Source organism: Somniosus microcephalus, unplaced genomic scaffold (genome assembly GCF_052327205.1).
Source record: "Somniosus microcephalus isolate GS21.2 unplaced genomic scaffold, FLI_Smic_1.0 scaffold7, whole genome shotgun sequence".
NCBI classification, from domain to species: Eukaryota; Metazoa; Chordata; class Chondrichthyes; order Squaliformes; family Somniosidae; genus Somniosus; species Somniosus microcephalus.
The window spans coordinates 1,645,373-1,672,436 of record NW_028225194.1 but is presented as its reverse complement, the minus strand read 5'-3'; the positions used below and the strand labels follow the sequence as shown (position 1 = coordinate 1,672,436).

The window sequence follows — 27,064 nt, the reverse complement described above, 5'->3', positions numbered from 1 at the left end:
CTCGTACTGTCTTTCACCGAAGAATTCCGCATGTATCTGCTACTTACTCGGTTTATGAAAGTGGGATTCTTACTGCATCTATCAGACTCTGGCACTTGATGTTAGTTTGAAATTAATTCCATTTCTGCTAGTATCTGCTACTGTATCAGAGTGTGGGACTGAATCTATTTGTAAATCAATTATCCACCTCCAGCTATCTGCAACCGCCAATTTCAAACCATTTATTGACAGTAGAACCGAAACACAGCGCTCCGCACAAACCCTTACAGACTCGGGCTTCATATTCAAGGGTTCCCTGAAACCAGAATATTTTAAGTAAGATCCTGTTACAATTAACAATCAGTAATATTCCCGCCTATATACAGTCACAATTCACAATTCACAATTCAAATCGCTTTATTGGCATGATAAGTTACATCTTATGTTGCCAAAGCATCAAAATACATTTATGGTTTACCACATAAACGCAGTTCTATTCATACAGTGTATAAACAGGTATATCCCTGAGTGTATAAATATACATTCGCATTGTTTATATATATTCTTTTCTTAGTTTACTGGTTGGCTCTCTGTTCATGGCCCTTCGATCACAAGTCGACCCGTCTCCTTCCATGTCAATCTCTGACTTTATTCCATCTCCCCACACTTCCCCTCACAGACGGGTTCAGCAGTTTACAAACACCTTATTCCAGTTGATTTGGAGAATCTCATGTGTTGGGGTTCGAGTTGTGATGTGGGGTATCTCCGCCAGTGTCAGCGTCTCAGAGACTTTCACCCTGAACCTGTGAACTGAAAATGACCGTGAACTGAAAATGACCATGAACTGAGACTGGAGTCGAACACCCCCCAGTTAGAGTGAGGCCCGGCCCGGACATCCCATTCTCTCTCTGTTTTATTGCAGACACTGGGGGAGGGGTGGGTGCAGCGAAAATCAGCGAGTCACCAGGGAGCCGGGGTTCATTTGAAATGATTTCAATCTGGAATCTGAGCCCGGCCCCAGGACATGGATCATATGATTCCGCGATCACCTCTTTTTGGAAAGATATGGGTGGCTCTGAGAAGAGCCTTTGGGTTCAGATGTTTACAAGTTGTTGTTAGATCCATGTGTTAATGGAGACACGGAATGCAGGAGTTGATTTAACAAGTGTTTACTGAACAAAGTCTGGAGGTGAACTAACTACACAAGACGCTATACAGGCTTATATACCCGAGTGGTTACTACTGGTACTACAGTATACAGGGGCTTCAAAAACATAGTTCCTCTTAAAAGGTACATACACTACAGTTGTCCTTTTTATTTTCTTTTGCTCGCTGCTTTCTGAGACTTTGCTGATTTGGGCTTGGCCTTGGGTTTTTCCACCTTCTTGGCCGCCTTCACCTTTCTGCCTGTGGCCTTCTTGGGGCTCTTGGGCTTCTTCACCACCACCTTCTTCCCAGCCGCTGCTTTCGCTGTCTTTTTAGACGTTGCTGCCTTCTTGGTGATTGTTTTCTTGGCTGCTGGTTTCTTGGCTGGATATTTCTTGGCTGCTGGTTTCTTGGCTGGAGATTTCTTGGCTGCTGGTTTCTTGGCTGGAGATTTCTTGGCTGCCGGTTTCTTTACTGCAGATTTCTTGGCTGCTGGTTTCTTCACCTTCTTTCCCTCTTTCCGCTGGGATTCCTTCTTAGCAAGCCTGAAGGAACCCGTGGCGCCCGTGCCCTTGTTCTGCTCCAGGGAGCCGTTTCCCACTTTCATCTTGATACTTAACCTGATCTGGGACCGGAGCTTCAGCACGTCGACGCCGTTGGCAGCCAGAGCCTTCTTTATCGCAACCAGGGACATCCCCTTGCGATCGCTGCCACTCGCCACAACCTTGAGTTTCTGTTCGCCCAACGTGGGACCGGCTGGCTTGGAGTGGGGAGCCGCCTTCTTCTTCTTGCTGGGAGCCTTGGTTTGAGCGGCGGCAGCAGGAGGAGCCATTTTGGCGGCTGCAGTCTCGGTCATGTCGGCGACTCTGTAGAAAATCTCTCTGACAGTCAGAGCTGGGTCAGAAATGAAACGAGAGGCGGCGGCACAGAGCAACTTAAAGGCAGCGAGCGGACGGGGCGGAGACATCCTGCTGTCAGCTCCCGGCCCCTCCAGCCTCTCTCTGTTTCTCTCTCCTCATTAACTCTCCGATTACAATTAAACTCGGGCACTCCACATTCCCAGATTGGTCTCTTTCTGTCTCGAAGACCGGGATGTTTGCTGTCGAGAAAGTTTCATCAGAATTCAAGACAGCAATTTCGATTTAAACCCGTTTCTTTGCTGCACTGATCGCGCTCTCTCACCCGATCGCGGACATGTTCACTGTTTTTCGACTGAAATTTGAAATCAACTAAAACTTCACATTTAATTCCCACATCAGGGGGGAGCAGGGCGATCCTATGACAGGGAAATCTTTGAATTTTACACAAGAGGGTCTCTGAAATCCGGCGATGAGAGCGGGCACACAAACACAGTGACATTAGTCTAACCCGCCCGCCCCTTTAACACACTCTCGCTGACATAATGTTCACTCTGCTCATTCACAGCACAATCTGTTCCCAGATTTACAGTTCACAGGACAGGTTTTCCTCTCCGCTCGGCCTGTGCTGCCGATTCTCGGGGTTAGTTGGAGTTTCCCAGCTCAGTCAGTGTTAAACACTCTTGAGGCCGGCGCTCCTCACAGTGTCTGTTCCCCAGATTCAGGGGCAGGAGCCAATCACAGCTCTGGCTGTGTTCACCCATATCTGGTTTGAAGGTATTATATTGTTCGCAGGCAGGAATAAGTTTGATTTATATGAAAATAGAAATGATGATCTCACCGCCTCTCTCTGTCTCTCTCTCCCCAAAACTGAGAAACAGAACAGAGCAACTGGTGTCCTGTGCATTCCATTCTCAACACCCAGAGACAGCAACCAGAGAGAGAGAGACTGTATCAGTCTGAATGGTCGTACTCTGAGCCAAGCGGTCCACGCAGTCTGTTACCGAGATTTAGGGGCAGGAACGTGTCATAGTTTGGCTGTGTGGATCCTAGCCTGCTTTTAGATGATAGTATTATTCACAGAAATAGTGAGACATTCTGTTCACCACACATGCCTTGAACTTGGTTTCAATAGACCGAAAACTGAGAGGTTCAGCATCGATCCAGATATAACAGGCAGGGCTGGGGGATAGAGGGACTGGGGATTGATCCTGTACACAAGGCACAGAGAAAGACACAGGGGGTGACAGTCACACAGGCCCGGGAACTTGTCTGGTATCTGTCGCCTACTCACCCACCGGAGACAGGCAGAGACTGATTAAACTCCCCACTCAGCAGCAGTTCAGTGTCAGAGATTGACAGAACCTGTTCCTCTCCATCCTTCCATACAGTATGGGGAAACAAATCGCTCTGAGGGACAGGATTCGCATCACTCTCACACTCACCGGCAGCAACTGACGTGTGTCCAGAGTTGCTTTCCCCTCTCCTAATATCTCCTTATCTGTCTCGGTGACAATGTTTCTTTGATAACGCTCCTTTCAAGCTCATTGGGACGATTTATTCATTTAAATGTGCTATATAAGTTCAAAGTGTTTTTTTTGCTGTTGCTTCTTTTAATTTGCGTCAGGAGAGAGGTCTGAGCATGCGTGATAAACACTTGCCTGCTCCTCCCCCTCTCTCCACACTGTTTAAAGCGACAGGAAGGATCCTGCAAGCTCCCCTCCCCAAGCTCTGCCAGCGGGGGCCGTTTCCTCTGTGCTCGGCTGAAGATCGCTGACCACATCAAGGAGTGGAGATAGCACGGGCCCGAGTAAGGGAACAAACAGCAGCCTCCTCACAGCAGCACATCGCACTAGGACTGTGTCCGCAGATGGGCTTTGTGTCGGGTAAGTTCAGCGGCAGTCGGGGCTGTTTGTACGAGACAGATTGAAGCAGGAAATATTTCCGGAACATGGAGTGAGTGGGGGAAGGGAGAGGCCATTCTCGGGCTGTGTGTGTACAGTGTAAGGTAACATAGGAAGTAAATCACCTCGCTGCAGTCATCAGCGAACATCCCCATTTCTGACCTCTTGTTGGAGGGAAGGTCGCTGATGAAGCAGCTGAAGATGGTTGGGCCTAGGACACTGCCCTGAGGAACTCCTGCAGCGATGTCTTGGGGCTGAGATGATTGACCTTCAATCACCACAGCCAATCTTCCTTTGTGCTAGGTATGACTCCAGCCAGTGGAGGTTCCTCCCCCCCCAACCGATTCCCATTGACTTCAGTTTTACTAGGGCTCCTTGATGCCACAGTTGGTCAAATGCAGCCTTGATGCCGAGGGCAGTCACTCTCACCTCCCCTCACCTCCCCTTCACCTGACGAAGGAGCAGCGCTCCGAAAGCTTGTGATTTCAAATAAAACTGTTGGACTATAACCTGGTGTTGTGTGACTTCTTACATTTGCCCCTCACCTCTGGTATTCAGCTCCTTTGTCCATGTTTGGACCAAGGCTGTAATGAGGTTGGGAGCCGAACTGTCTTGGCGGAACCCAAACTGGGCATCATTGAGCAGGTTATTGGTGAGTAAGTGCTGCTTGATAGCACTGTCGATGAGACCTTCTATCACTTTGCTGATCATTGAGGGTAGACTGATGGGGCGGTAATTGGCCAGGTTAGATTTGTCCTGCTTTTTGTGGACAGGACATACCTGGGCAGTTTTCCACATTGTCGGATAGATGCCAGCATTGTAGCTGTACTGGAACAGCTTGGCTAGAGGCGCGGCTAGTTGTCAGGTGTTTGCTGTATCCAGTATGCTCAACCCTTTCTTGAAATCAGGTGGAGTGAATGGAATGGGCTGGTGACACAGGCTGGAGGGGCTGAATGGCCTCCTCCTGACAATATGTTCCGATGTAGTCCTCCCACCACTGGGAGCGATAGTGATGCGTTCGTGCGACATCGCTCTCCCGCGCAGGTGCAGTACCACTCCCTTTCTCTCTCCCGCGCAGGCGCTGTGACACAGACTTGCACTCCCGCGCAGGCGCAGTGCCGCTCCTTGCACTCCGGCGCAGGCGCAGTGCCGCTCCCTTACTCTTTCCCGCGCAGGCGCAGTGCCGCTCCCTTTCTCTCTTCCACGCAGGCGCAGTGCCGCTCCTTGCACTCCGGCGCAGGCACAGTTCCGCTCCCTTACGCACTCCCGCGCAGGCGCAGTGCCGCGCCCTTCCGCGCAGGCGCAGTGCCGCTCCCTTTTTCTTTCTCTCGCAGGCGCAGTGGCGCTCCCTTGCTCTCTCTATCTCTCTCTCCCGCGCAGGCGCAGTGGCGCTCCCCTGCCCTCCCGTGCAGGCGCAGTGCCGCTCCCTTTCTCGCCCTCCGGCACAGGCGCAGTGCCGTCCCTTTCTCTCTCTCTCTCTCTCTCCCGCGCAGGCGCAGTGCTGCTCCCCTGCTGATCATGGGTTTGCTGTGTGCTGGGCCGGTCAGAAACAGGCTTGTTGCCCGGGTTACAGGGCCTGTTCTGTGACTGAGGGAACTCGGCTCCATTCAGCACCCGGCCCGACAACGGCTGCTCAGCCCCGAGTTTAGATCACAGCGAGGGAGGGTCACAGGGTCACCGCTCCGGGCAGTAACTCCGCACAGAAAATGGCGCATTTCCGCCCAGAGCAGTGAGAATGGGGGAGTCTCAGGAGGCCGGAAATTTAGTGAGGAAAATCTCCAAACTAAGCACACAGCCCCGCAACTGGGGATCTGAGGAAAATCTCCAAACTAAACACACAGCCCCGCAACTAGGGATCTAAGGAAAATCTCCAAACTAAACACACAGCCCCGCAACTGGGGATCTGAGGAAAATCTCCAAACTACACACACAGCCCCGCAACTGGGGATCTGAGGAAAATCCCCAAACTAAACACACAGCCCCGCAACTGGGGATCTGAGGAAAATCTCCAAACTAAACAAACAGCCCCGCAACTGGGGATCTGAGGAAAATCTCCAAACTAAACACACAGCCCCGCAACTGGGGATCTGAGCAAAGGCACAAAATCAAACAAATACTCCGCCTTGAAATTGAATTATTAGTAAGCAGATTAAAAGTCTACATTACATTATTTCACGTTTTCAATATTGTTCTTATTTTCTGCTTTGCCACAATTAGATGTCCCGGTGAGAGATGGTGTGATTGAGGAAGGTGCTCAGCTCGAAGTAAACAGGGATTGTAGACTGAGGAACAACAGCAGGTGAACCAGCACAGGATTGTGAGAGCACAAACCGGAGAGAACCCTTCCGATTCAAAGAGCTTCCAGAGATCGACTGTGGAACAAGGTCAAAGAGAGTCCCATTGACTCAGATACACACTGGTCCTGGAGATGGACTGGGGAGAAAGGTCAGAGAGAGTCCCATTGACTCCGATACACACTGGTCCTGGAGATGCACTGGGGGGAAAGGTCAGAGAGAGTCCCATTGACTCAGATACACACTGGTCCTGGGGATGGACTGGGGTGAAAGTTCAGAGAATCCCATTGACTCAGATACACACTGGTCCTGGAGATCGACTGGGGAGAAAGGTCAGAGAGAGTCCCATTGACTCCGATACACACTGGTCCTGGAGATGGACTGGGGAGAAAGGTCAGAGAGAGTCCCATTGACTCAAGACACACACGTCCTGGAGATGGACGCTCCCGCACTCGCCCCCTGACCCTCCCGCACTCGCCCCCTGACCCTCCCGCACTCGCCCCCTGACCCTCCCGCACTCGCCCACTGACCCTCCCGCACTCGCCCACTGACCCTCCCGCACTCGCCCCGACCCTCCCGCACGCGCCCCCTGACCCTCCCGCACATGCCCCCTGACCCCCCCGCACGCGCCCCCTGACCCCCCCCGCATGCGCCCCCTGACCCTCCCGCACGCGCCCCCTGACCCTCCCGCACGCGCCCCCTGACCCTCCCGCACGCGCCCCCTGACCCCCCCCGCACGCGCCCCCTGACCCCCTCCCGCACGCGCCCCGACCCTCCCGCACGCGCCCCGACACCCCCGCACGCGCCCCCTGACCCCCCCGCACGCGCCCCCTGACCCCCCCGCACGCGCCCCCTGACCCCCCCGCACGCGCCCCCTGACCCCCCCGCACGCGCCCCCTGACCCCCCCGCACGAGCCCCCTGACCCCCCCGCACGCGCCCCCTGACCCCCCCGCACGCGCCCCCTGACCCCCCCGCACTCGCCCCCTGACCCCCCCGCACTCGCCCCCTGACCCTCCCGCACTCGCCCTGATGGGGCTCTTCTCAAGTACACCATGCGGTGCAATAAAACACCCCCAGAATCAAGGCCGTGCTCCTGGGGAAGGTGATCAGGCCCCAGGAACCAGTACAAGTGAATAAAGTCAGGGTCAAGGCCCTGCTCCTGGGGAAGGTGATCAGGCCCCAGGAACCAGTACAAGTGAAGCGACTCCTTCTCCCGGAGACTTATTAAACGTGAATACGCCAAGAGTTGACCAAAAATCAGGTTCGCAATATTAATCAAGGAGTCAATTTCTGCTCTAAGGAGGGATGATACCTTAGCAGGTTCCTCTAATGAGGCCATATGGGTAGAACTTAAAAACAAAAAGGGGGCAAGCACTTTGCTGGGAGTGTACTATAGGCCCCCATACAGTAAGGGGGAGATAGAGGAACAGATATGTCGGCAAATCTCAGAGGTGTAGAAATAATAGGGTAGTAATTGTTGGGGATTTCAACTTCCCCAATATTAACTGGGATAGTCAGAGTGTGAAAGGCTTAGAGGGTGTGGAATTCTTAAAGTGCATCCAGGAGAGCTTTTTCAGCCAACATGTAGAAAGTCCTACAAGAGAGGGGCGGTACTGGACCTAATTCGAGGGAATGTAGCAGGGCACGTGGTAGAAGGGTTAGTAGGAGAGCATTTTGGTGACAGTGACCATAATTCGGTGAGATTTAAAGTAGTTATGGAAAAGGACAAAGATGGACCAGAAATAAAGGATCTAAATTGGGGGAAGGCCAATTTTAATATGATAAGGCAGGATCTGGCCAAAGTGGACTGGGATCAACTACTTGTAGGAAAACCCACATCAGAGCAGTGGGAGTCTTTCAGAATGGAAATAGAGAGAGTACAACGCCAACATGTTCCTGTAAAGGTCAAGGGTGGGACCAACAAGCCCAGGGAACCCTGGATGTCAAGGGACATACAAGAATGGATTAGGAAAAAAAGGGAGGCTTTTGGCAGATACAAAGGACTAAAAACACTGGAAGCCCCAGAGGAGTATAGAAAGTGCAGGGGGGTACTTAAAAAAGAAATTAGGAGAACGAAGAGGGGTCATGAAAAAACACTGGCAGGCAAAATAAAGGAAAATCCCAAGGTGTTTTATTAGTATACTAGCTGGGGAGCCCTGCGTTGCGAGGGCAATTTTGGGGCGCGAGGGCAATTTTGGGGCGTTTGGTCTCCCTGCCCCTGTGTGTCCCCCCTCTCCCTGTCATGTCCTCTCCCTGTCCTATCCCTCCCTCCCCTCCCCTCTCTCCCTCCCTCCCCTCCCCTCTCTCGCTCCCCTCCCTCCCCTCCCCTCCCTCGCTCCCCTCCCCTCCCCTCCCCTGTCTCCCTCTCCCCGCCCACCACTCCCCCGCTCCCCCACTCCCCTCTGTCCCTCTCTCCGGCCCCTCCCCCTGCCTAGCGAGCCCCGCGTTGCGAGGGCAATTTTGGGGCGCGAGGGCAATTTTGGGGCGCGAGGGCAATTTTGGGGCGTTTGGTCTCCCTGCCCCTGTGTGTCCCCCCTCCTCCCTGTCATGTCCTCTCCCTGTCCTATCCCTCCCTCCCCTCCCCTCTCTCCCTCCCCTCCCCTCTCTCCCTCCCTTCCCCTCCCCTCTCTCCCTCCCCTCCCTCCCTCTCCCCCCACTCCCCTCTGTCCCTCTCTCCGGCCCCTCCCCCTGCCTAGCGCCTGAGGTCCAGTGCCGTTGCTGAGGTCCCCCGCGTATCGCGCGGCTGATGGACGGCCGCTGCGGGCGGGCGGGCAGCGCATGCGCGGTGAGTGCGGGCGGCGCATGCGCGGTGAGTGCGGGCGGCGCATGCGCGGTCAGTGCGAGCGGCCCGCGGGAGCCGGCAAGGCCGTTAGCGAGCGGGAAACTTCGGGCGGCGCGCCCGCGCTCCGTCCGTGACACCTGAGAGGGGGAAGTAGAGAGAGACAGAGAGGGAAGAGGAGAAGGAGAGAGAGGGAAGAGGAGAGAGGGAAGAGGAGGAGAGAGAGGGAAGAGGAGAAGGAGAGAGAGAGAGGGAAGAGAGAGAGAGAGAGAGAAATGTTTTCAGCTTCAGGCCCCGACTCCCCCCTGCGCGAGGGTGAGGAGGAGGGGGGGGGGTTGCTAAACACAATATAAAACTCAAATAAATTGTTAATTAATTGCCTAACACATAATTGTAATATTTACCTTAGTTCCCTAACACACAGAAAGTGTGGGGGAAAAAATCGTGGAAAATCAAGATGGCGGCCACTCACCTCGGTTCAGAAGGATAAGGCCCGCCCACACACGCACCGATTGGTCAACCGGTCAGGTCACCGAAGCGTAGGATTGGTCAATCGTCGAGTCACTCGACACTCAACTGTAGGAAGACCTCGACGTCACACGGTCGCTAATGAGATGCTAATGAGCGGAACGCTGAACGTTTTTGGGATACCGCGGGCGGGATTTTTGTCCGGCCGAAACGTAAATACGCCTATGACCGGTCCGGAATCGCAAGCTTTCTTTTGAGGCGACGCGCGCGTCAGTACGCTCTGTAACTTCCAAACGTATAGAGACCAGGCGGACAGACAGACAGACAGACAGAAGAGCCGCTTTATATATATAGATTAAGGGCAAGAGGATAACCAGGGAAAGAGTAGAGCCCATTAGGGACCAAAGTGGCAATCTGTGTGTAGAGCCAGAAGATGAAGGTGAGGTTTTAAATTAATATTTTGCATCTGTGTTCACTATGGAGAAGGACGATGCAGGCATAGAAATCAGGCAGGGGGGATTGTGATATACTTGTACAAATTAGTATTGAGAGGGAGGAGGTACTAGTGGTTTTAGCAGGCTTAAAAGTGGATAAACCCCCAGGCCCAGACGAGATGTATCCCAGGCTGCTGTGTGAGGCAAGGGAGGAGATTGCAGGGGCTCTGACACAAATTTTCAGAACCTCTCTGGCCACAGTGGAGGTGCCGGAGGACTGGAGGACAGCTAACGTCGTACCATTATTCAACAAGGGTAGTAGGGATAAACCAGGGAATTACAGGCCAGTGAGCCTAACATCAGTGGTATGGAAATTATTGGAAAAAATTCTGAGGGACAGAATTAGTCTCCACTTAGAGAGGCAAGGATTAATCAAGGATAGTCAGCATGGCTTTGTCAGGGGGAGATCATGTCTAACCAATTTGATTGAATTTTGAGAGGGGGTGACTAGGTGTGTGGATGAGGGTAGTGCAGTTGATGTAGTCTACATGGACTTTAGTAAGGCTTTTGACAAAGTCCCACATGGGAGATTGGTCAAGAAGGTAAGAACCCATGGGATCCAGGGCAATTTGGCACATTGGATCCAAAATTGGCTTAGTGGCAGGAGGTAGAGGGTGATGGTTGAAGGTTGTTTTTGTGACTGGAAGCCTGTGTCCAGTGGTGTACCGCAGGGATCGGTGCTGGGTCCTTTGCTGTTTGTCGTGTACATTAATGATTTAGATATGAATGTAGGCGGTATGATCAGTAAGTTCGCAGATGACACAAAAATTGGTGGAGTGGTAAATAGCAAGGAGAGAAGCCTCAGGCTACAGGACGATATAGACGGGTTGGTCAGATGGGCAGAACAGTGGCAAATGGAATTTAACCCTGAAAAGTGTGAGGTGATGCATTTTGGGAGGACTAACAAGGCAAGGGAATACACAATGAATGGTAGGACCCTAGGAAGGACAGAGGATCAGAGGGACCTTGGTGTGCATGTACATAGATCCCTGAAGGCAGCAGGACAGGTGGATAAGGTGGTTAAAAAGGCATATGGGATACTTGGTTTCAATAGCCGAGGCATAGAATATAAGAGCAGGGAGGTTATGATGGAGCTGTACAAAATGCTAGTTAGGCCACAGCTGGAGTACTGTGTGCAGTTCTGGTAGCCACAATATAGGAAGGATGCGATTGCATTGGAGAGGGTGCAGAGGAGATTCACCAGGATGTTACCTGGGCTGGAGCGCTTCAGATATAAAGAGAGACTGGACAGGCTGGGGTTGTTTTCGTTAGAGCAGAGAAGGCTGAGGGGGGACCTGATTGAGGTGTACAAAATTATGAGGGTTATAGATAGGGGAGATAGAAAGGAACTTTTTCCCTTGGTAGAGGGGTCAATAACTAGTGGGCATAGTTTCAAAGTAAGGGGCAGGAGGTTTAGAGGGGATTTGAGGAAAAACTTTTTCACCCAGAGGGTGGTTGGAATCTGGAACTCACTGCCTGAAAGGGTGGTAGAGGCAGGAACCCTCACAACATTCAAGAAGCATTTAGATGAGCATTTAAAATGCCATAGCATACAAGGCTATGGACCCAGTGCTGGAAAATGGGATTAGAATAGACAGGGCTTGATGGCCGGGGCGGACATGATGGGCCGAAGGGCCTCTTTCTGTGCTGTATAACTCTATGACTCTAACTCTGAAGCTGGATTTGTTTTTATTAGAGCAAAGGCGGTTGAGGTGTGATTTGACAGAGGTGTACAAGATTATGACCGGTTTGGATCGGCTAGACGGGGAAAGGCTGTTCCCACTAGTTGATGGTACAAGGGCTAGGGGACACAGATTTAAGGTTTTGGGCAAGAGATACAGGGGGGATGTGAGGAAAACTTTTTTACGCAGCGGGTGGTGAGGACCTGGAACTCGCTGCCGACGGAAGTGGTGGAAGCGGAGACACTCAGTGTTTTCAAGGGGAGACTGGATAGACGCTTGAGGGAAATAAACTTGCAGGACTACGGGGATAGAGCGGGGGAGTGGGACTGACTGGAATGCTCTACAGAGAGCTGGCACGGACTCGATGGGCCGAATGGCCTCCTTCTGTGCCTCTATGTGGTTGCTGTGGATCACACTGGGGTCCACCAGCTCCCACATGCTACAGCTGCAACACATCACCTGCCCGGCCATCTCTATTGTATTTTATTTAACTAATTAGGTTTTCAAGTTTTGAAATACCCAATTGTCTATTAATAGTGTTTAATCTAGGTAATAACCTTTAATTTATTACATTTAGTTATATGCTTTAGGTCTTTACTGTAACTTAGCCCACAGTCCTAATTAAACCCTAGTTGTTTATATTTTTTCACGTATCAAGCAGCACCTCTTACCCCCACCTCATCGAATTCGCTCACTCACCCAATTCCCGAGTTAAGTACTCTGTAGAAGCAGTACTCCGTAGAACTGGACTCCGTGCTACTTACCTCCCAAACATTTCCCCTTCCGCACTCAAAAGGCCGATGAATTTCAGGTCCTGATGAATGGAGTGACTCTCTGAGATCTTGATGTGAAGTTTGGTTTGAGTTTCCCCGTCTGTCAATCCTGCCCTTCTCACAGACGGTGAAAGGAGTTTCCAAAAGCCATCACTGAGAGTCCAGGACAGAAATTGACAACATTCTCCCCCAGCAACAATTCTCTTGTCCTCACCCAATCACGTTCCCTTAGCAACAAGGTATTGAAACTTCTTTTCTACATTCTCGCAAAATATTACACACAGGTGTCTTCAACCAATCTCGCTCCCCCAGCAACAACTCCCCGGTCCTCACAGGATACTAGTTTGGCAATATAAAATGATATGGAACCTTCCAGAACTTTGGGCACTTTTTAATGATTAATTACAAAACGGGCAGTTTTGCAGCTACCAATTACTGTAACTCATCAATACTCACAGTTCTCATTCATCGACTTTGCATCATAGAATACTAGAATTACATTAATACATCCAAAGGGCTTCCAGCAAATAGTTTGCAGAAGGCTGCACCACTGAATAAATGTGAAATATTTAGTGTTTCCCACATTCAATAACTGTTCATTTTATTTTGCCTCATTTGAACACATTAATCTGACTGGCTGAAGGACACTGATGTAATTTGATTGGAGGCCTTCTATCAATTATCTTGCCTACCCTCAATCTGGCAAGAAACTACTTAAAAATGTCGACTATTCCTCAATTCAATTAATGTCAAGCACAATGGTTTTAATGGGAACAGACACAAACAGTTAATTCCTGCCCCTTGCCCACCACAACAGCACTTAGACACACTATGGGGAATCCTCATGGGACAAAGATGGAAGCTTTGTGAATTTAACACAAAATGAGGGCAGCGAATGTTGTAAAGCCTAAGGGGGAATTACAGGTTGTGTCCCGAGCTGAGCCGCCCCCTCTTAAGCTGAGTTTGTTTTGTCTTGTTTCTTATTTACAAGTTCACTTCTTACAAAACATTCTTTAATTCTTTATGTTGCTGCTTTAAGCTGTATAATTTTCACCCTAACAGATATGTACTTGAAGTGCCGTAACCTACAAGGCTACGGACCAAGTGCTGGAAAGTGGGATTAGGGAGGATAGCTCTTTGTCGGCTGGCACGGACAAGATGGGCCGAATGGCCTCCTTCTGTGCTGTAAATGTCTATGATTCTATGATTCATTGATCATCCCATTCCCAAGCTGACTCTGTGTTAACACCTCAGACGAGCCGTCCCACGTAGAGTGACTCCCTCAACCTGTTCTCCCGGTTACAGAACCAGTTTGTCTCTCTCAGGAATGCCCAAGGCTCTGTTGTCTGGGCACCAACTCACCCGTGACCTCACATGTTGCCAACAAGTCTGCTGCCTGAGCAGTTTGCAGTGTTATTAGGTCTGTGGGTCTCTTAGCAACCACCTCCCTTATCTCGGCAAAGGGCTCATCTCCTGACTTTGGCTGTTATCATTCCAAACTTCAGCATTCTCTGTCTTTTAGCTTCAATCTGTCTGTGTCCACCCAGTGACAACACTGAGCCCCTCCCTCCAACCACTGACACTCGCCCTCTTGCTGAGAAAGAAAGACTTGCATTTATATAGCGCCTTTCACAACATCAGGATGTTCCAGAGCGCTTTACAGCCAATGAAGAACTTCTGAAGTGTAGTCACTGTTGTAATGTAGGAAACGCAGCAGCCAATTGGTGCACAGCAAGCTCCCACAAACAGCAATGTGACAATGACCAGATAATCTATTTCAGTGATGTTGATTGAGGGATAAATATTGCCCCAGGACACCGGGGAGAACTCCCCTGCTCTTCTTCAATGTAGTGCCATTGGATCTTTTACATCCACCTGAAAGAGCAGACAGGGCCTCGGTTTAACATCTCATCCGAAAGATGGCACCTCTGACAGCGCAGCACTCCCTCAGTACTGGAGTGTCAGCCTAGATTTTTATGCTCAAGTCTCTGGACTGGGACTTGAACCCACGACCTTCTGACTCAGAGGTGAGAGTGCTGCCCACTGAGCTAAAGTGCCTGGAGCTAAGCCAGCTGGGATACTTGACATAGGATTACATCGGATATACGGCACAGAAACAGGCCATTCGTCCCAACCAGTCCATGCCAGTGTTTATGCTCCACTCGAGCCTCCTCCCGTCTTTCCTCATCTAAATCTATCAGCATAACCCTCGATTCCCTTCTCCCTCATATGCTTGTCTAGCCTCCCCTTAAATGCATCGATACTATTCGCTTCAACCACTCCCTGTGGCAGCGAGTTCCACATTCTCACCACTCTCTGGGTAAAGAAGTTTCTTCTGAATTCCCTATTGGATTTCTTGGTGACTATCTTATATTGAGGCCTCTAGTTATGCTCTTCCCCACAAGTGGAAACGTTCTCTCTGTATCCACTCTATCAACATTTTTCATAATTTTAAAGACCTCTATTAGGTCACCCCTCAGCCTTCTGTTTTCAAGAGAAAAGAGACCCAGCCTGTTCATCCTTTGCTGATATGTATACCCTCGCATTTCTGGTATCATCCTTGTAAATCTTCTCTGCACCCTCTCCAGTGCCTCTATATCCTTTTTATAATATGGTGACCAGAACTGTACGCAGTACTCTAAGTGTGGTCTGACCAAGGTTCGATACAGGTTTAGCATAACTTCCCTACTTTTCAATTCTATCCCTCTAGAAATAAACCCTAGTGCTTGGTTTGCTTTTTTTATGGCCTTGCTAACCTGTGTCGCAACTTTTAGTGATTTGTGTATTTGTACTCCGAGATCCCTTTGTTCCTCTACCCCACCTAGACTCGCACCCTCCCAGTGATAAGTGACCTCCCCATTCTTCCGACCAAAATGTAATACCTCACATTTATCTGTTCAGCCTTGGTCAGTCTGCAAAAACTCTGAAATGTTTCATAATGAAATCAGGGAGTCAAAAAGCTCAGGTGAGGCAGTTTAAAAAGACAGTCCCTGACCAGAGATTGCTGGATGCTGACACTCGGAGCTCACGAGGATAGAATGTCCCATTCCCCAGGCACGGACATCCAGCACCTCGATCACAGCAACAATTCACAAAATAACGGCAATATAACTTGGAACAGAGACGGTTAAGTGGAGCTATGGTCGAGGTGCTCAAAATTATGAGGGGTTTTGATCGAGCAAACAGGGAGAAGCTGTTGTCACTGGCAGGAGGGTCGGTAACAAGAGGACACAGATTTCAGATCGTTGGCAAAAGAATCTAGAGAGGAAATGAGGAGACTTTTTTTACACAGCGAATTGTGATGATCTGGAATGCACTGCCTGAATGGGAGGTGGAAGCAGATTCAATAGTAACTTTCAAAAGGGAATTGGATATATACTAAAAGCAGAAATTTGCAGAGGTGTGGGGAAATAGCAGGGCAGTGGGACTAATTGCATCGCTCTTTCAGAGAGCTGGCACCAGCATGATGGGCCGAAAGGCATCCTACTGTGCTCTATGATTCTATAACATCAGCTTCTCTCTGCTCACTGGTACTGAGAGAACAGGGAATAATCTTTAAATCCAGCCCAGTTATTGGGGGCTCTTAACATTAACAAGCCCCAGTTGCCTGAATTAACATGGTTCAGTCCTGGATGTGATTAAAGGCATCGGAAACAGTGGAATCGACCCACCGCAGTCACAATGTGGACACGCTGGTGTGTCAGCGGGTGGGATACACCAGGGAATCCCTTTCCACACACTGAGGTTGACAAATGAGCGGGAGTCCCAGGGTTTCGGACACCAGATAATCAAGCTCACAAGAACACAAATTGTCTCTCCAGGCTTTATTAAGAGCGCTGCATAACACAGATCAGGTGATAATGCCCTCAATCTGGAGAATAGAAGTACAGTGGATTCACGCGCGATCTTAAGAACATAAGAAATAGAAGCAGGAGTAGGCCAATCGGCCCCTCGAGCCTGCTCCGCCATTCAATAAGATCATGGCTGATCTGATCCTAACCGCCAATCTACTATCACAGAACCATCTCCTGAATCTAACAGAATTAGGAGCAGGATCAGGCTACACGGCCCCTGGGCCCACTCCGCTACCCACAGGGCCATGACCGATCCGAACCTAGACTCATGTCCAAATTCCTGCCCGCTCCCCATAACCCTTTATTCCCTTTACTTCTAGGAAACTGTCTATTTCTGTTTTAAATTTATGCAATGATGTAGCTTCTACAGCTTTTTGGGGCAGCATATTCCATGGACCTACCACCCTCTGAGTGAAGTAGTTCCTCCTCATCTCAGTTTTGAAAGAGCAGCCCCTTATTCTAAGACTATGCCCCCTAGTTCTAGTTTCACCCATCATCGGGAACATCCTCCCCGCATCCACCCGATCCAACCCCTTCACAATCTTGTATGTTTCAATAAGATCGCCTCTCATCCTTCTGAACTCCAATGAGTAGAGTCCCAATCGACTCAACCTCTCCTCATATGTCCATCCCCTCATCCCCGGGATTAACCGAGTGAACCTTCTTTGTACTGACTCGCGAGCAAGTATGTCTTTTCTTAAGTATGGACACCAAAACTGTATGCAGTATTCCAGGTGCGGTCTCACCAATACCTTGTACAACTGAAGCAATACCTCCCTATTTTTATATTCTATCCCCCTAGCAATGAAAGCCAACATTCCATTGGCCTTCTTAATCACTTGCTGCACCTGCATACTAACCTTTTGAGTTTCGTGCACCAGGACCCCCAGATCCCTTTGTACTTCAGTACTTTCCAGTTTCTTGCCATTAAGATAATAACTTGCTCTACGATTTTTCCTGCCAAAGTGCATAACCTCACACTTTCCAGTATTGTATTCCATCTGCCAAATCTCTGCCCACTTACTTAGCCTGTCTATGTCCCCTTGCAGGTTTTTTATGTCCTCCTCACTCACTACTTTCCCTCCCATCTTAGTATCATCTGCAAACTTTGATATGTTACACTCAGTCCCCTCCTCCAATTCGTTAATATAGATTGTAAAGAGTTGGGGACCCAGCACTGAACCCTGTGGAACACCACTAGTTACTGATTGCCAGTCCGAGAATGAACCATTTATCCCAACTCTCTGCCTTCTGTTAGATAGCCAATCCTCTATCCATGCCAGAATATTACCCCCAATCCCATGATTTTTTATCTTAAGCAATAATCTTTTGTGTGGCACCTTGTCAAATGCCTTTTGGAAGTCTAAATACACTACGTCCACTGGTTCCCCTTTATCCACCCTATATGTTACTTCCTCAAAGAACTCCAGCAAATTTGTCAAACATGACTTCCCCTTCATAAAACCATGCTGACTTTGTCCTATTAAATTATGATTATCCAAATGTCCTGTTACTGTCTCCTTAATAATGGACTCCAATATTTTACCTACCACAGATGTTAGGCTATAGTTTCCAGCCTTCCGTCTACTGCCCTTTTTAAATAAGGGCGTTACATTAGCAGTTTTCCAGTCTGCTGGGACCTTTGCGGAGTCCAGGGAGTTTTGGAAAATTATTACCAATGCATCCACAATCCCTACCGCCACTTCCCTTAAGACCCTAGGATGTAAGCCATCAGGTCCAGGTGATTTATCCGCCTTGAGTCCCATTATTTTACCCAGTACCACTTCCTTAGTGATTTTGATCGTGTTTAGCTCCTCCCCCCCTATAGCCCCCTGTTTGTCCAGTGTTGGGATATTCTTAGTGTCTTCTACTGTAAAGACTGATACAAAATATTCATTCAGTGTTTTTGCCATCTCCATATTTCCCACCATTAATTCCCCGGTCTCATCCTCTAAGGGGCCAACATTTACTTTAGCCACCCTTTTTCTTTTTATATAACTATAAAAACTCTTACTATCTGTTTTTATATTTTTTGCTAATTTACTTTCATAATCTATCTTCCCTTTCTTAATCAATGTTTGTTATTTTTTGCTGTCTTTTAAAGTTTTCTCAATCCTCGATCCTCCCACTAGATTTGGCTACCTTATATGCCCTTGTTTATAGTCGAATGCTATCCTTAATTTCCTTACTTATCCATGGATGGCTGTCTTTTCTTTTACACCCTTTTCTTCTCAGTGGAATATATATTTTTTGGAAGTTGTAAAATAACTCCTTAAATGTACACCACTGATCATGTATCGTCTTACCCTTTAATCTATTTTCCCAATCCACTCTATTCAATTCCGCTCTCATACCTTCATAGTCTCCTTTATTCAAGCTTAGCACGCTTGTTTGAGAGCCAACCTTCTCACCCTCTAATTGAATATGGAATTCAACCATGTTATGGTCACTCATTCCAAGGGGATCCTTTACTAGGACATTTTCTAGGTCCTTTACTAGGACCTTCTCGAGTCTGTTCCAACTGACAATGGCTTAAGTGGCCTGTTCTTATACACAAGCTTGGTTACCGCTCAGGAAATGAGATTGTTTGGACCCGTCTGTTGACTGCCTCCTGAACTCCTGCTAATTCAGGGAATTTAGTCCATCTGTGACCAGACTATAACCACAAGACCGTCGGGTTATCACAACTATACGGTCCGTGAGGTTATTATTAGATTCAAACCCAGACGTTGTGCCTTCACTTGTCTGGCACTTCATCCCATAACACGGGTACAGGGGCTCAGTAATGTTTCATCCATCAGAAAAAGACAAAGTACAACAACATACTGGTCAGCTTAACAGAATCTCATCATATTTAAGGGGCCATCAATATAAAATAGTCTCTGACAGATCAAGTAGGGAATTCAGGAGAAATGTCTTTACCTAGAGAGTGGTGAGAATGGGGAACTCGCTACCACAGGGAGTAGTTGAGGTGAACAGCACAGATGGATTTATGGGGAAGCCCCACAAGGGAGAAAGGAATGGGAGGATGTGTTGATCGGGTTAATTGAAGTAGGGTGGGTGTGGGGCATAAACACTGGCATGGACCAGTTGGGCCGAATGGCCTGTTTCTGTGCTGTACATTCTATGTAACACCATCAACAGTCAAACAAAGGGAATCATCAGCACAACAGTCTTAAAGATTAAACAGCAGTCCAAGAATTTCTAAAACATTCATCCATTCCATGTTCATGTCGCCCCAGCTACAGAACAGTGTGAACTCGTTGGTGTCTCAGCAGGTGGGATGACTGAGTGAATCCCTTCCCACACACAGAGCAGGTGAAAGGCCTTTCATTAGTGTGAACTCGCTGGTGTGTCAGCAGGTGGGATGACTGAGTGAATCCCTTCCCACACACAGAGCAGGTGAAAGGCCTCTCCCCAGTGTGAACTCGCTGGTGTGTCAGCAGGTGGGATGACTGAGTGAATCCCTTCCCACACACAGAGCAGGTGAAAGGCCTCTCCCCAGTGTGAACTCGCTGGTGTGTCAGCAGGTGGGATAACTGAGTGAATCCCTTCCCACACACAGAGCAGGTGAACGACCTCTCCCCAGTGTGAACTCGCTGGTGTGTCAGCAGGTGGGATGACTGAGTGAATCCCTTCCCACACACAGAGCAGGTGAAAGGCCTTTCATTAGTGTGACCTCGCTGGTGTCTCAGCAGGTGGGATGACTGAGTGAATCCCTTCCCACACACAGAGCAGGTGAACGGCCTCTCCCCAGTGTGAACTCGCTGGTGTGGCAGCAGGTGGGATGACTGAGTGAATCCCTTCCCACACACAGAGCAGGTGAAAGGCCGCTCCCCGGTGTGAACTTGTTGGTGTTCTAGCAGTGTTGAGGACCGAGTGAATCCCTGCCCACACACGGAGCAGGTGAACAGTCACTCCCCAGTGTGAACTCGCTGGTGTGCCGTCAAATGTCCAGAGCGTTTAAAGCTCTTCCCACAGTCAGAACATTTAAATAGTCTCTCATCAGTGTGAGCTCGCTGGTGTTCTTTCAGATCCCCAGAGCTTTTAAAGCTCTTCCCACAGTCAGAACACTTAAATGGTCTCTCATCAGTGTGAACTTGCTGGTGTCTCAGCAGATTGAATGACCGAGTGAATCCCATCCCACACACGCAGCAGGTGAATGGCCTCTTTCCTGCTCTCTCCAGCTGGTGTCCCTTCAGCTTCTGGGAGATTTTAAAGCTTTTCCCACAGTCAGAATGTTTCACCAGCCTCTCCCCAGTGTGAACTCGTTGGTGTGCCAGCAGATTCGAGGACCGAGTGAATTCCTTCCCACACACTGAGCAGGTGAACATAATCTCTCCTGCTCTCTCCAGCTGGTGCCTGTTCAGGTCCTGGGACCCTTTAAATCTCTTCCCACACTCAGAACATTTAAAAGGTCTTTCATTAGTGTGAACACGCTGGTGTGCCAGCAGATTGGAGGAGCGACTGAATCAGGTCCTGATGAATCGAGTGACTGTCTGATCTTGACGTGATGTTCGGTCTGAGCTTCCTGTCTGTAAATGCTCCACTTCTAAAACCCTGTAAAAGAAGTGTAGAAAGGGGTAAGAGGGAGAATGTTACCTCATGTCCCCCTTTCCCAGCCCAGGGGCAGTGAAGTTGATTTTCAGGCCCCAGCTGCTGCACAGGTTACATACAAACATACGAATTAGGAGCAGGAGTAGGCCACTCGGCCCCTCGAGCCTGCTCCACCATTCAATAAGATCATGGCTGATCTGATTACTCCACATTCCCACCTACCCCCGATAACCTTTCACCCCCTTGCTTATCAAGAATCTATCTACCTCTGCCTTAAAAATATTCAAAGACTCTGCTTCCACCGCCCTCTGAGGAAGAGAGTTCGAAATACTCACGACCGTCTGTAAGAAAAAATTTCTCCTCATCTCTGTCTTAAATGGGCGACCCCTTATTTTTAAACCGTGACCCCTAGTTCTAGATTCTCCCACAAGAGGAAACATCCTCTCCACATCCACCCTGTCCAGACCCCTCAGGATCTTATATGTTTCAATCAGGTCACCTCTTACTCTTCTAAACTCCAGCGGATACAAGCCTAGCCTGTCCAACCTTTCCTCATAAGACAACCCGCCCATTCCAGGTATTAGTCTAGTAAACCTTCTCTGAACTGCTTCCAATGCATTTACATCCTTCCTTAAATAAGGAGACCAATACTGTACACAGTGCTCCAGATGTGGTCTCACCAATGCCCTGTATAACTGAAGCATAACCTCCCTACTTTTGTATTCAGTTTCCCTCGCAATAAACAATAACATTCTTAGCTTTCCTGATTACTTGTTGTACCTGAATACTAACCTTTTGCGATTCATGCATTAGGACACCCAGATCCCTCTGCATCTCAGAGCTCTGCAATCTCTCACCATTTAGATAATATGCTTCATTTTTATTCTTCCTGCCAAAATGGACAACTTCACATTTTCCCACATTATGCTCCATTTGCCAGATCTTTGCCCACTCACTTAACTTATCTATATCCCTTTGTAGCCTCATTATGTCCTCTTCACAATTTACTTTCCTACCTATCTTTGTGTCATCAGCTAATTTAGCAACCATGCCTTCGGTCCCTTCATCCAAGTCATTTATATAAATTGTAAAAAGTTGAGGTCCCAGCACTGATCCCTGTGGCACACCACTCGTTACATCTTGCCAACCAGAAAATGACCCATTTATGCCTACTCTCTGTTTCCTATTAGCTAGCCAATCTTCTATCCATGCCAACATGTTACTCCCTACACCATGAGCTTTTATTTTCCGCAATAACCTTTGATGTGGCACCTTATCAAATGCCTTCTGGAAATCTAAGTACAGTACATCCACCAGTTCCCCTTTATCCACAGCACATGTTACTTCCTCAAAGAACGCCAATAAATTGGTTAAACATGATTTCCCTTTCACAAAACCATGTTGACTCTGCCTGATTACCTTGAACTTTTACAAGTGCCCTGCTATAACGTCTTCAATAATAGCTTCTATCATCTTCCCTGTGACAGATGTTAAGCTAACTGGCCTGTAGTTTCCTGCTTTCTGTCTCCCTCCCTTTTTGAATAAATGAGTTACATTCACTATTTTCCAATCTAATGGAACCTTCCCCAAATCTAGGGAATTTTGGAAAATTAAAACCAACGCATCAACTATCTCACTAGCCACTTCTTTTAAGACCCTAGGATGAAGTCCATCAGGCCCCGGGGACTTGTCAGCCCACAGCTCCAACAATTTGCTCAGTACCACTTCCCTGGTGATTGTAATTTTCTTGAGTTCCTCCCTCCCTTCCATTTCCTGATTTACAGCTATTTCTGGGATGTTACTTGAATCCTCTATAGTGAAGACCGATGCAAAATACCTGTTCAATTCAACTGCCATCTCCTTATTTTCCATTATTAATTCCCCAGTCTCACTTTCTATAGGACCAATGCTCACTTTGTTAACTCTTTTCTTTTTTAAATATCTATAGAAACTCTTACTATCAGTGTTTATATTTCTAGCTAGCTTTCTCTGGTACTCTCATTTTTCTCTCCTTATTAATCTTTTAGTCATTCTTTGCTGTTTTTTATATTCTGTCCAATCTTCTGACCTGCCAGCCATCTTTGCACAATTATATACTTTTTCTTTAAGTCTGATACTATCTTTAACTTTCTTAGTTAACCACGGATGGTGGGTCCTCCCCTTGGAATTTTTCGTTCTCGTTGGAATGTATCTATTCTGTGTATTCTGAAATATCCCCTTAAATGTCTGCCACTGCAACTCTATTGACCTCTCCCTTAACCTAATTTGCCTGTTCACTTTAGCTAGCTCTGCTTTCATGCCCTCAGAATTGCCCTTATTTAAGTTTAAAATACTAGTCTTGGACCCACTCGTCTCTCCCTCAAACTGAATGTAAAATTCAATCATATTATGATCGCTGCTACCTAGGGGCGCCTTCACTATGAGGTCATTAATTAATCCTATCTCATTGCACAATACCAGGTCTAGTATCGCCTGCTCTCTGGTTGGCTCCAGAACGTGCTGTTCTAAGAAACCATCCCGAAAACATTCTATGAACTCCTCAATAACAACAGAAAATGCTGGAAAAACTCAGCAGGTCAGGCAACATCCGTGGAGAGAAATTTGAGTTGACGTTTCGGGTCGAACCCTTCTTCAAAACTGGAAAGAAAAGAAATTAGATCGAAGGCAGGGTTGTGATCGGACAAAAGAAGTGAAAGAAACAAAAGAGCTAGACGAGATGGTAATAGGCTGAGATTAGGTGTAAAGTGTTCCCCTTGTCTTCACCTTTCACCCCACCAGCCTCCACATTCAACGGATCATCCTCCGGCATTTCCGCTACCTCCAAAGTGATCCCACCACCAAACGTATCTTCCCCTCCCTTCCCCTTTCAGCATTCCGTAGGGACCGCTCCCTCCGAGACACCCTATTCCACTCCTCTATCACCCCCAGCACCCCTTCCCCTTCGCCTGGCACCTTCCCGTGCAAGCGGAGGAGATGTAACACCTGCCCTTATACCTCCCCCCTTCCCACTGTCCAGGGCCCCAAACACCCGTTCCAGGTGAAACAGCGATTTACTTGTACTTCTTGCAATCTAGTATACTGTTTTCGCTGCTCACAATGCGGTCTCCTCTACATTGAGGAGACCAAAGGCAGATTGGGTGACCGCTTTGCGGAACACCTCCATTCAGTCCGTAAGGAACCCGGTTACCAGGACGCCAAGTTGGACAGCCAGGGTAATGTGCAGGCCAGGTGTGTGGAAGAAACCGAGGGGAAACATCGAGAAAGACAGAGGAAACATCGAGAAAGACAGAGGAAACATCGAGAGAGACCAAGATGGAAACATCGAGAAAGACTGAGGGGGCACTTTATTTATTTATTTATTTAATTTTATTAATTAATTAATTAAATTTAATTAATTATAAGTTGTGAGTTCCTCACGATGCTCTCCCAGTGCAGCCACCCTGTAACCAGAGATTATTCTAGAAGCCTGGTTAGAAATATCAATGTAATTACTGTAGAAATTACTTTTTGTTACATTATTGCTTGTTCATTTTATGTGCTGTCTTTTTTATGTCTTTTATTTATTTTATGTCTGCTTTATTTATATTTAAAGTATGTATGCGTGTATATGTCGGGATGTGTTTTTTTGTGATGGCGCCGATGAAGATGGCTGCCGTCCTTGCGAGCTCCGTGCGTACCAGGCAGCTCAGGGTTCTTGCTGCCTGGTGCTCTCGGCTCGTCAAGGAAAAAGCATTTCACTGACCAGATTACACTTCTTGTATTTAGTTATGTGACCAATAAAATTGTAATTGTAATTGTAAAAAAGGGTGACCCCGAGCTTCTGGTCGCCTGTCATTTTAATTCACCGCTCCATTCCCACTCGGACCTCACCGTCCTTGGCCTCTTGTATTGTTCCACGGAAGCTCAATGTAAACTCGAGGGACAGCACCTCATCTTCCGATTCGGCACTCTGCAGCCTTCCGGACTCAATATCGAGTTCAACAATTTCAGATCATAACCTCGGCCCCTATCACACATTTTTTCTTGTAATTTTTCCACTCCTTTCCCCCCCCCGCCTTTCCTTTTGTTTCTCTCTCACACCTGGCAGCTATCTCCTGCCCTGCCGGTACACTTTACACCTAATCTCAGCCTATTACCATCTCGTCTAGCTCTTTTGTTTCTTTCACTTCTTTTGTCCGATCGCAGCCCTCCCTTCGATCTAATTTCTTTTCTTTCCAGTTTTGAAGAAGGGTTCGACCCGAAACGTCAACTCAAATTTCTCTCCACGGATGTTGCCTGACCTGCTGAGTTTTTCCAGCATTTTCTGTTGTTATTTCGGATTTCCAACATCTGCAGTATTTTGCTATCGTACTATGAACTCCTCATCTAGGTTACCTTTGCCTATCTGATTTTTCCAGTCTATATGTAGATTAAAATCCCCCATGATTATTGCCATACCTTTCTGACAAGCTCCCATTATTTCTTCCTTTATACAAACTGACTGTAAAAGCTTTTATAGATATGTGAAGAGAAAAAGATTGGTGAAGTCAAGCGTAGGTCCCTTGCAGTCAGAATCAGGGGAATTTATAATGGGGAACAAAGAAATGGCAGACCAATTAAATACATACTTTGGTTCTGTCTTCACAAACAAGCACACAAATAACCTCCCAGAGATGTCGGGGAACATAAGGTGAAATGAAAGGGAGGAACTGATAGAAATCAGTATTTGTAGGGAAATGGTGTTGGGGAACTTGATGGGATTGAGGGCCGATAAATCCCCAGGGCCTGATAATCTACATCCTAGGGTACTTAAGGAAGTGGCCCTAGAAATAGTAGATGCATTGCTGGTCATCTTCCAAAATTCGATAGACTCTGGAACAGTACCCATGGATTGGCAGGTAGCTAATGTTACCCCACTGTTCAAAAAGGGTGGTAGAGAGAAAACGGGGAATTACAGACCGGTAAGCCTGACATCGGTAGTGGGGAAAATGCTAGAGTCCATTATAAAGGATGTAATAGCAGAGCACTTGGAAAAAAGCGACCGGATCGGACAAAGTCAACATGGCTTTACAAAAGGTAAATCGTGTTTGACTAATCTACTGGAATTTTTTGAGGATGTAACTGGTAAAATAGATAAGGGAGAACCAGTGGATGTGGTGTATTTGGACTTTCAAAAGGCTTTCGATAAGGTCCCGCATAAGGCAGAAACTCTCATCACATTTAAAAAGTACTTGGATATGCACTTGAAGTGCCGTAACCTACAAGGCTACGGACCAAATGCTGGAAAGTGGGATTAGGGTGGATAGCTCTTTGTCGGCTGGCACGGACAAGATGGGCCGAATGGCCTCCTCCTGTGCTGTATAATTCTATGAATTGTAGTTAAAGGGACAGACACCCCACAAACTCTGTTCCCTCTCCCTAACATTTGTCTGAGGTTGAACATAGAAACATAGAAGATAGGAGCATTTGGCCCCTCGAGCCTGCTCCGCCTTTCAATGAGATCATGGCTGATCATCCAAATTCAGTACCCTGTCCCTGCCTTCTCCCTATATCCCTTGATCCCTTTAGCCTAAAGAAATATATCTAACTCCTTCTTGAATATATTTAATCAATTGGCCTCTACTGCCTTCTGTGGTAGAGAATTCCACAGGTTCACCACTCTCTGGGTGAAGAAATTCCTCCTCATCCCTGTCCTAAATGGCTTACCCCTTATCCTTAGACTGTGACCCCTGGTTCTGGACTCCCTGACCATCGGGAACATCCTTCCTGCATCTAGTCTGTGTAGTCCTGTTAGAATTTTATAAGTTTCAATGAGATCCCCTCTCATTCTTCTAAACTCCAGCAAGTACAAGCCCAGTCGACCCACTCTCTCCTCATACGTCATTCCTGACATCTCAGCTTTCAGCCTGGTGAATCTTCGCTGCACTCCCTCCATGGCAAGAACATCCTTCCTCAGATAAGGCGACCAAAACTGCACACAATACTCAAGATGTGGTCTCACCAAGGCCCTGTACAACTGCAGCAAGACATCCTTGTTCCTGTAATCAAACCCTCTCGCTACGAAGGCCAACATACTATTTGCCTTCTGAACCGCCTGCTGCACCTGCATGCTTACCTTCAGCGACTGGTGCACAAGGACACCCAGGTCTCTTTGCACTTCCCCTTCTCCCAATCTATTGCCATTCAGATAATAATCTGCCTTCCTGTTTTTGACACCAAAGTGGATAACCTCGCATTTATCCACGTTATATTGCATCTGCCATGCTTCTGCCCAATCACCCAACCTGTCCAAATCAT

General features: G+C 48.0%; 2 protein-coding genes across 2 annotated transcripts in view; one reads left to right on the top strand and one right to left on the bottom strand.

Moving 5' to 3' along the window:
* LOC147084007 (uncharacterized) overlaps positions 1-27,064 on the top strand; it is a 69,831-nt gene that overhangs the window by 30,313 nt on the left and 12,454 nt on the right. The gene's annotated exons all lie outside the window — the stretch shown is intronic.
* Positions 882-2,278, bottom strand: LOC147084008 (uncharacterized). The gene has a single exon (XM_085979974.1). It carries the CDS (start codon positions 2,090-2,092, stop codon positions 1,295-1,297), a length of 798 nt encoding a protein of 265 aa, XP_085836100.1. The 5' UTR covers positions 2,093-2,278; the 3' UTR covers positions 882-1,294.

Coding starts and splice junctions, on each gene's coding strand:
- LOC147084008 (XM_085979974.1), bottom strand. CDS start 2,092: ATGTCTCCGCCCCGTCCGCTCGCTGCCTTTAAGTTGCTCTGTGCCGCC.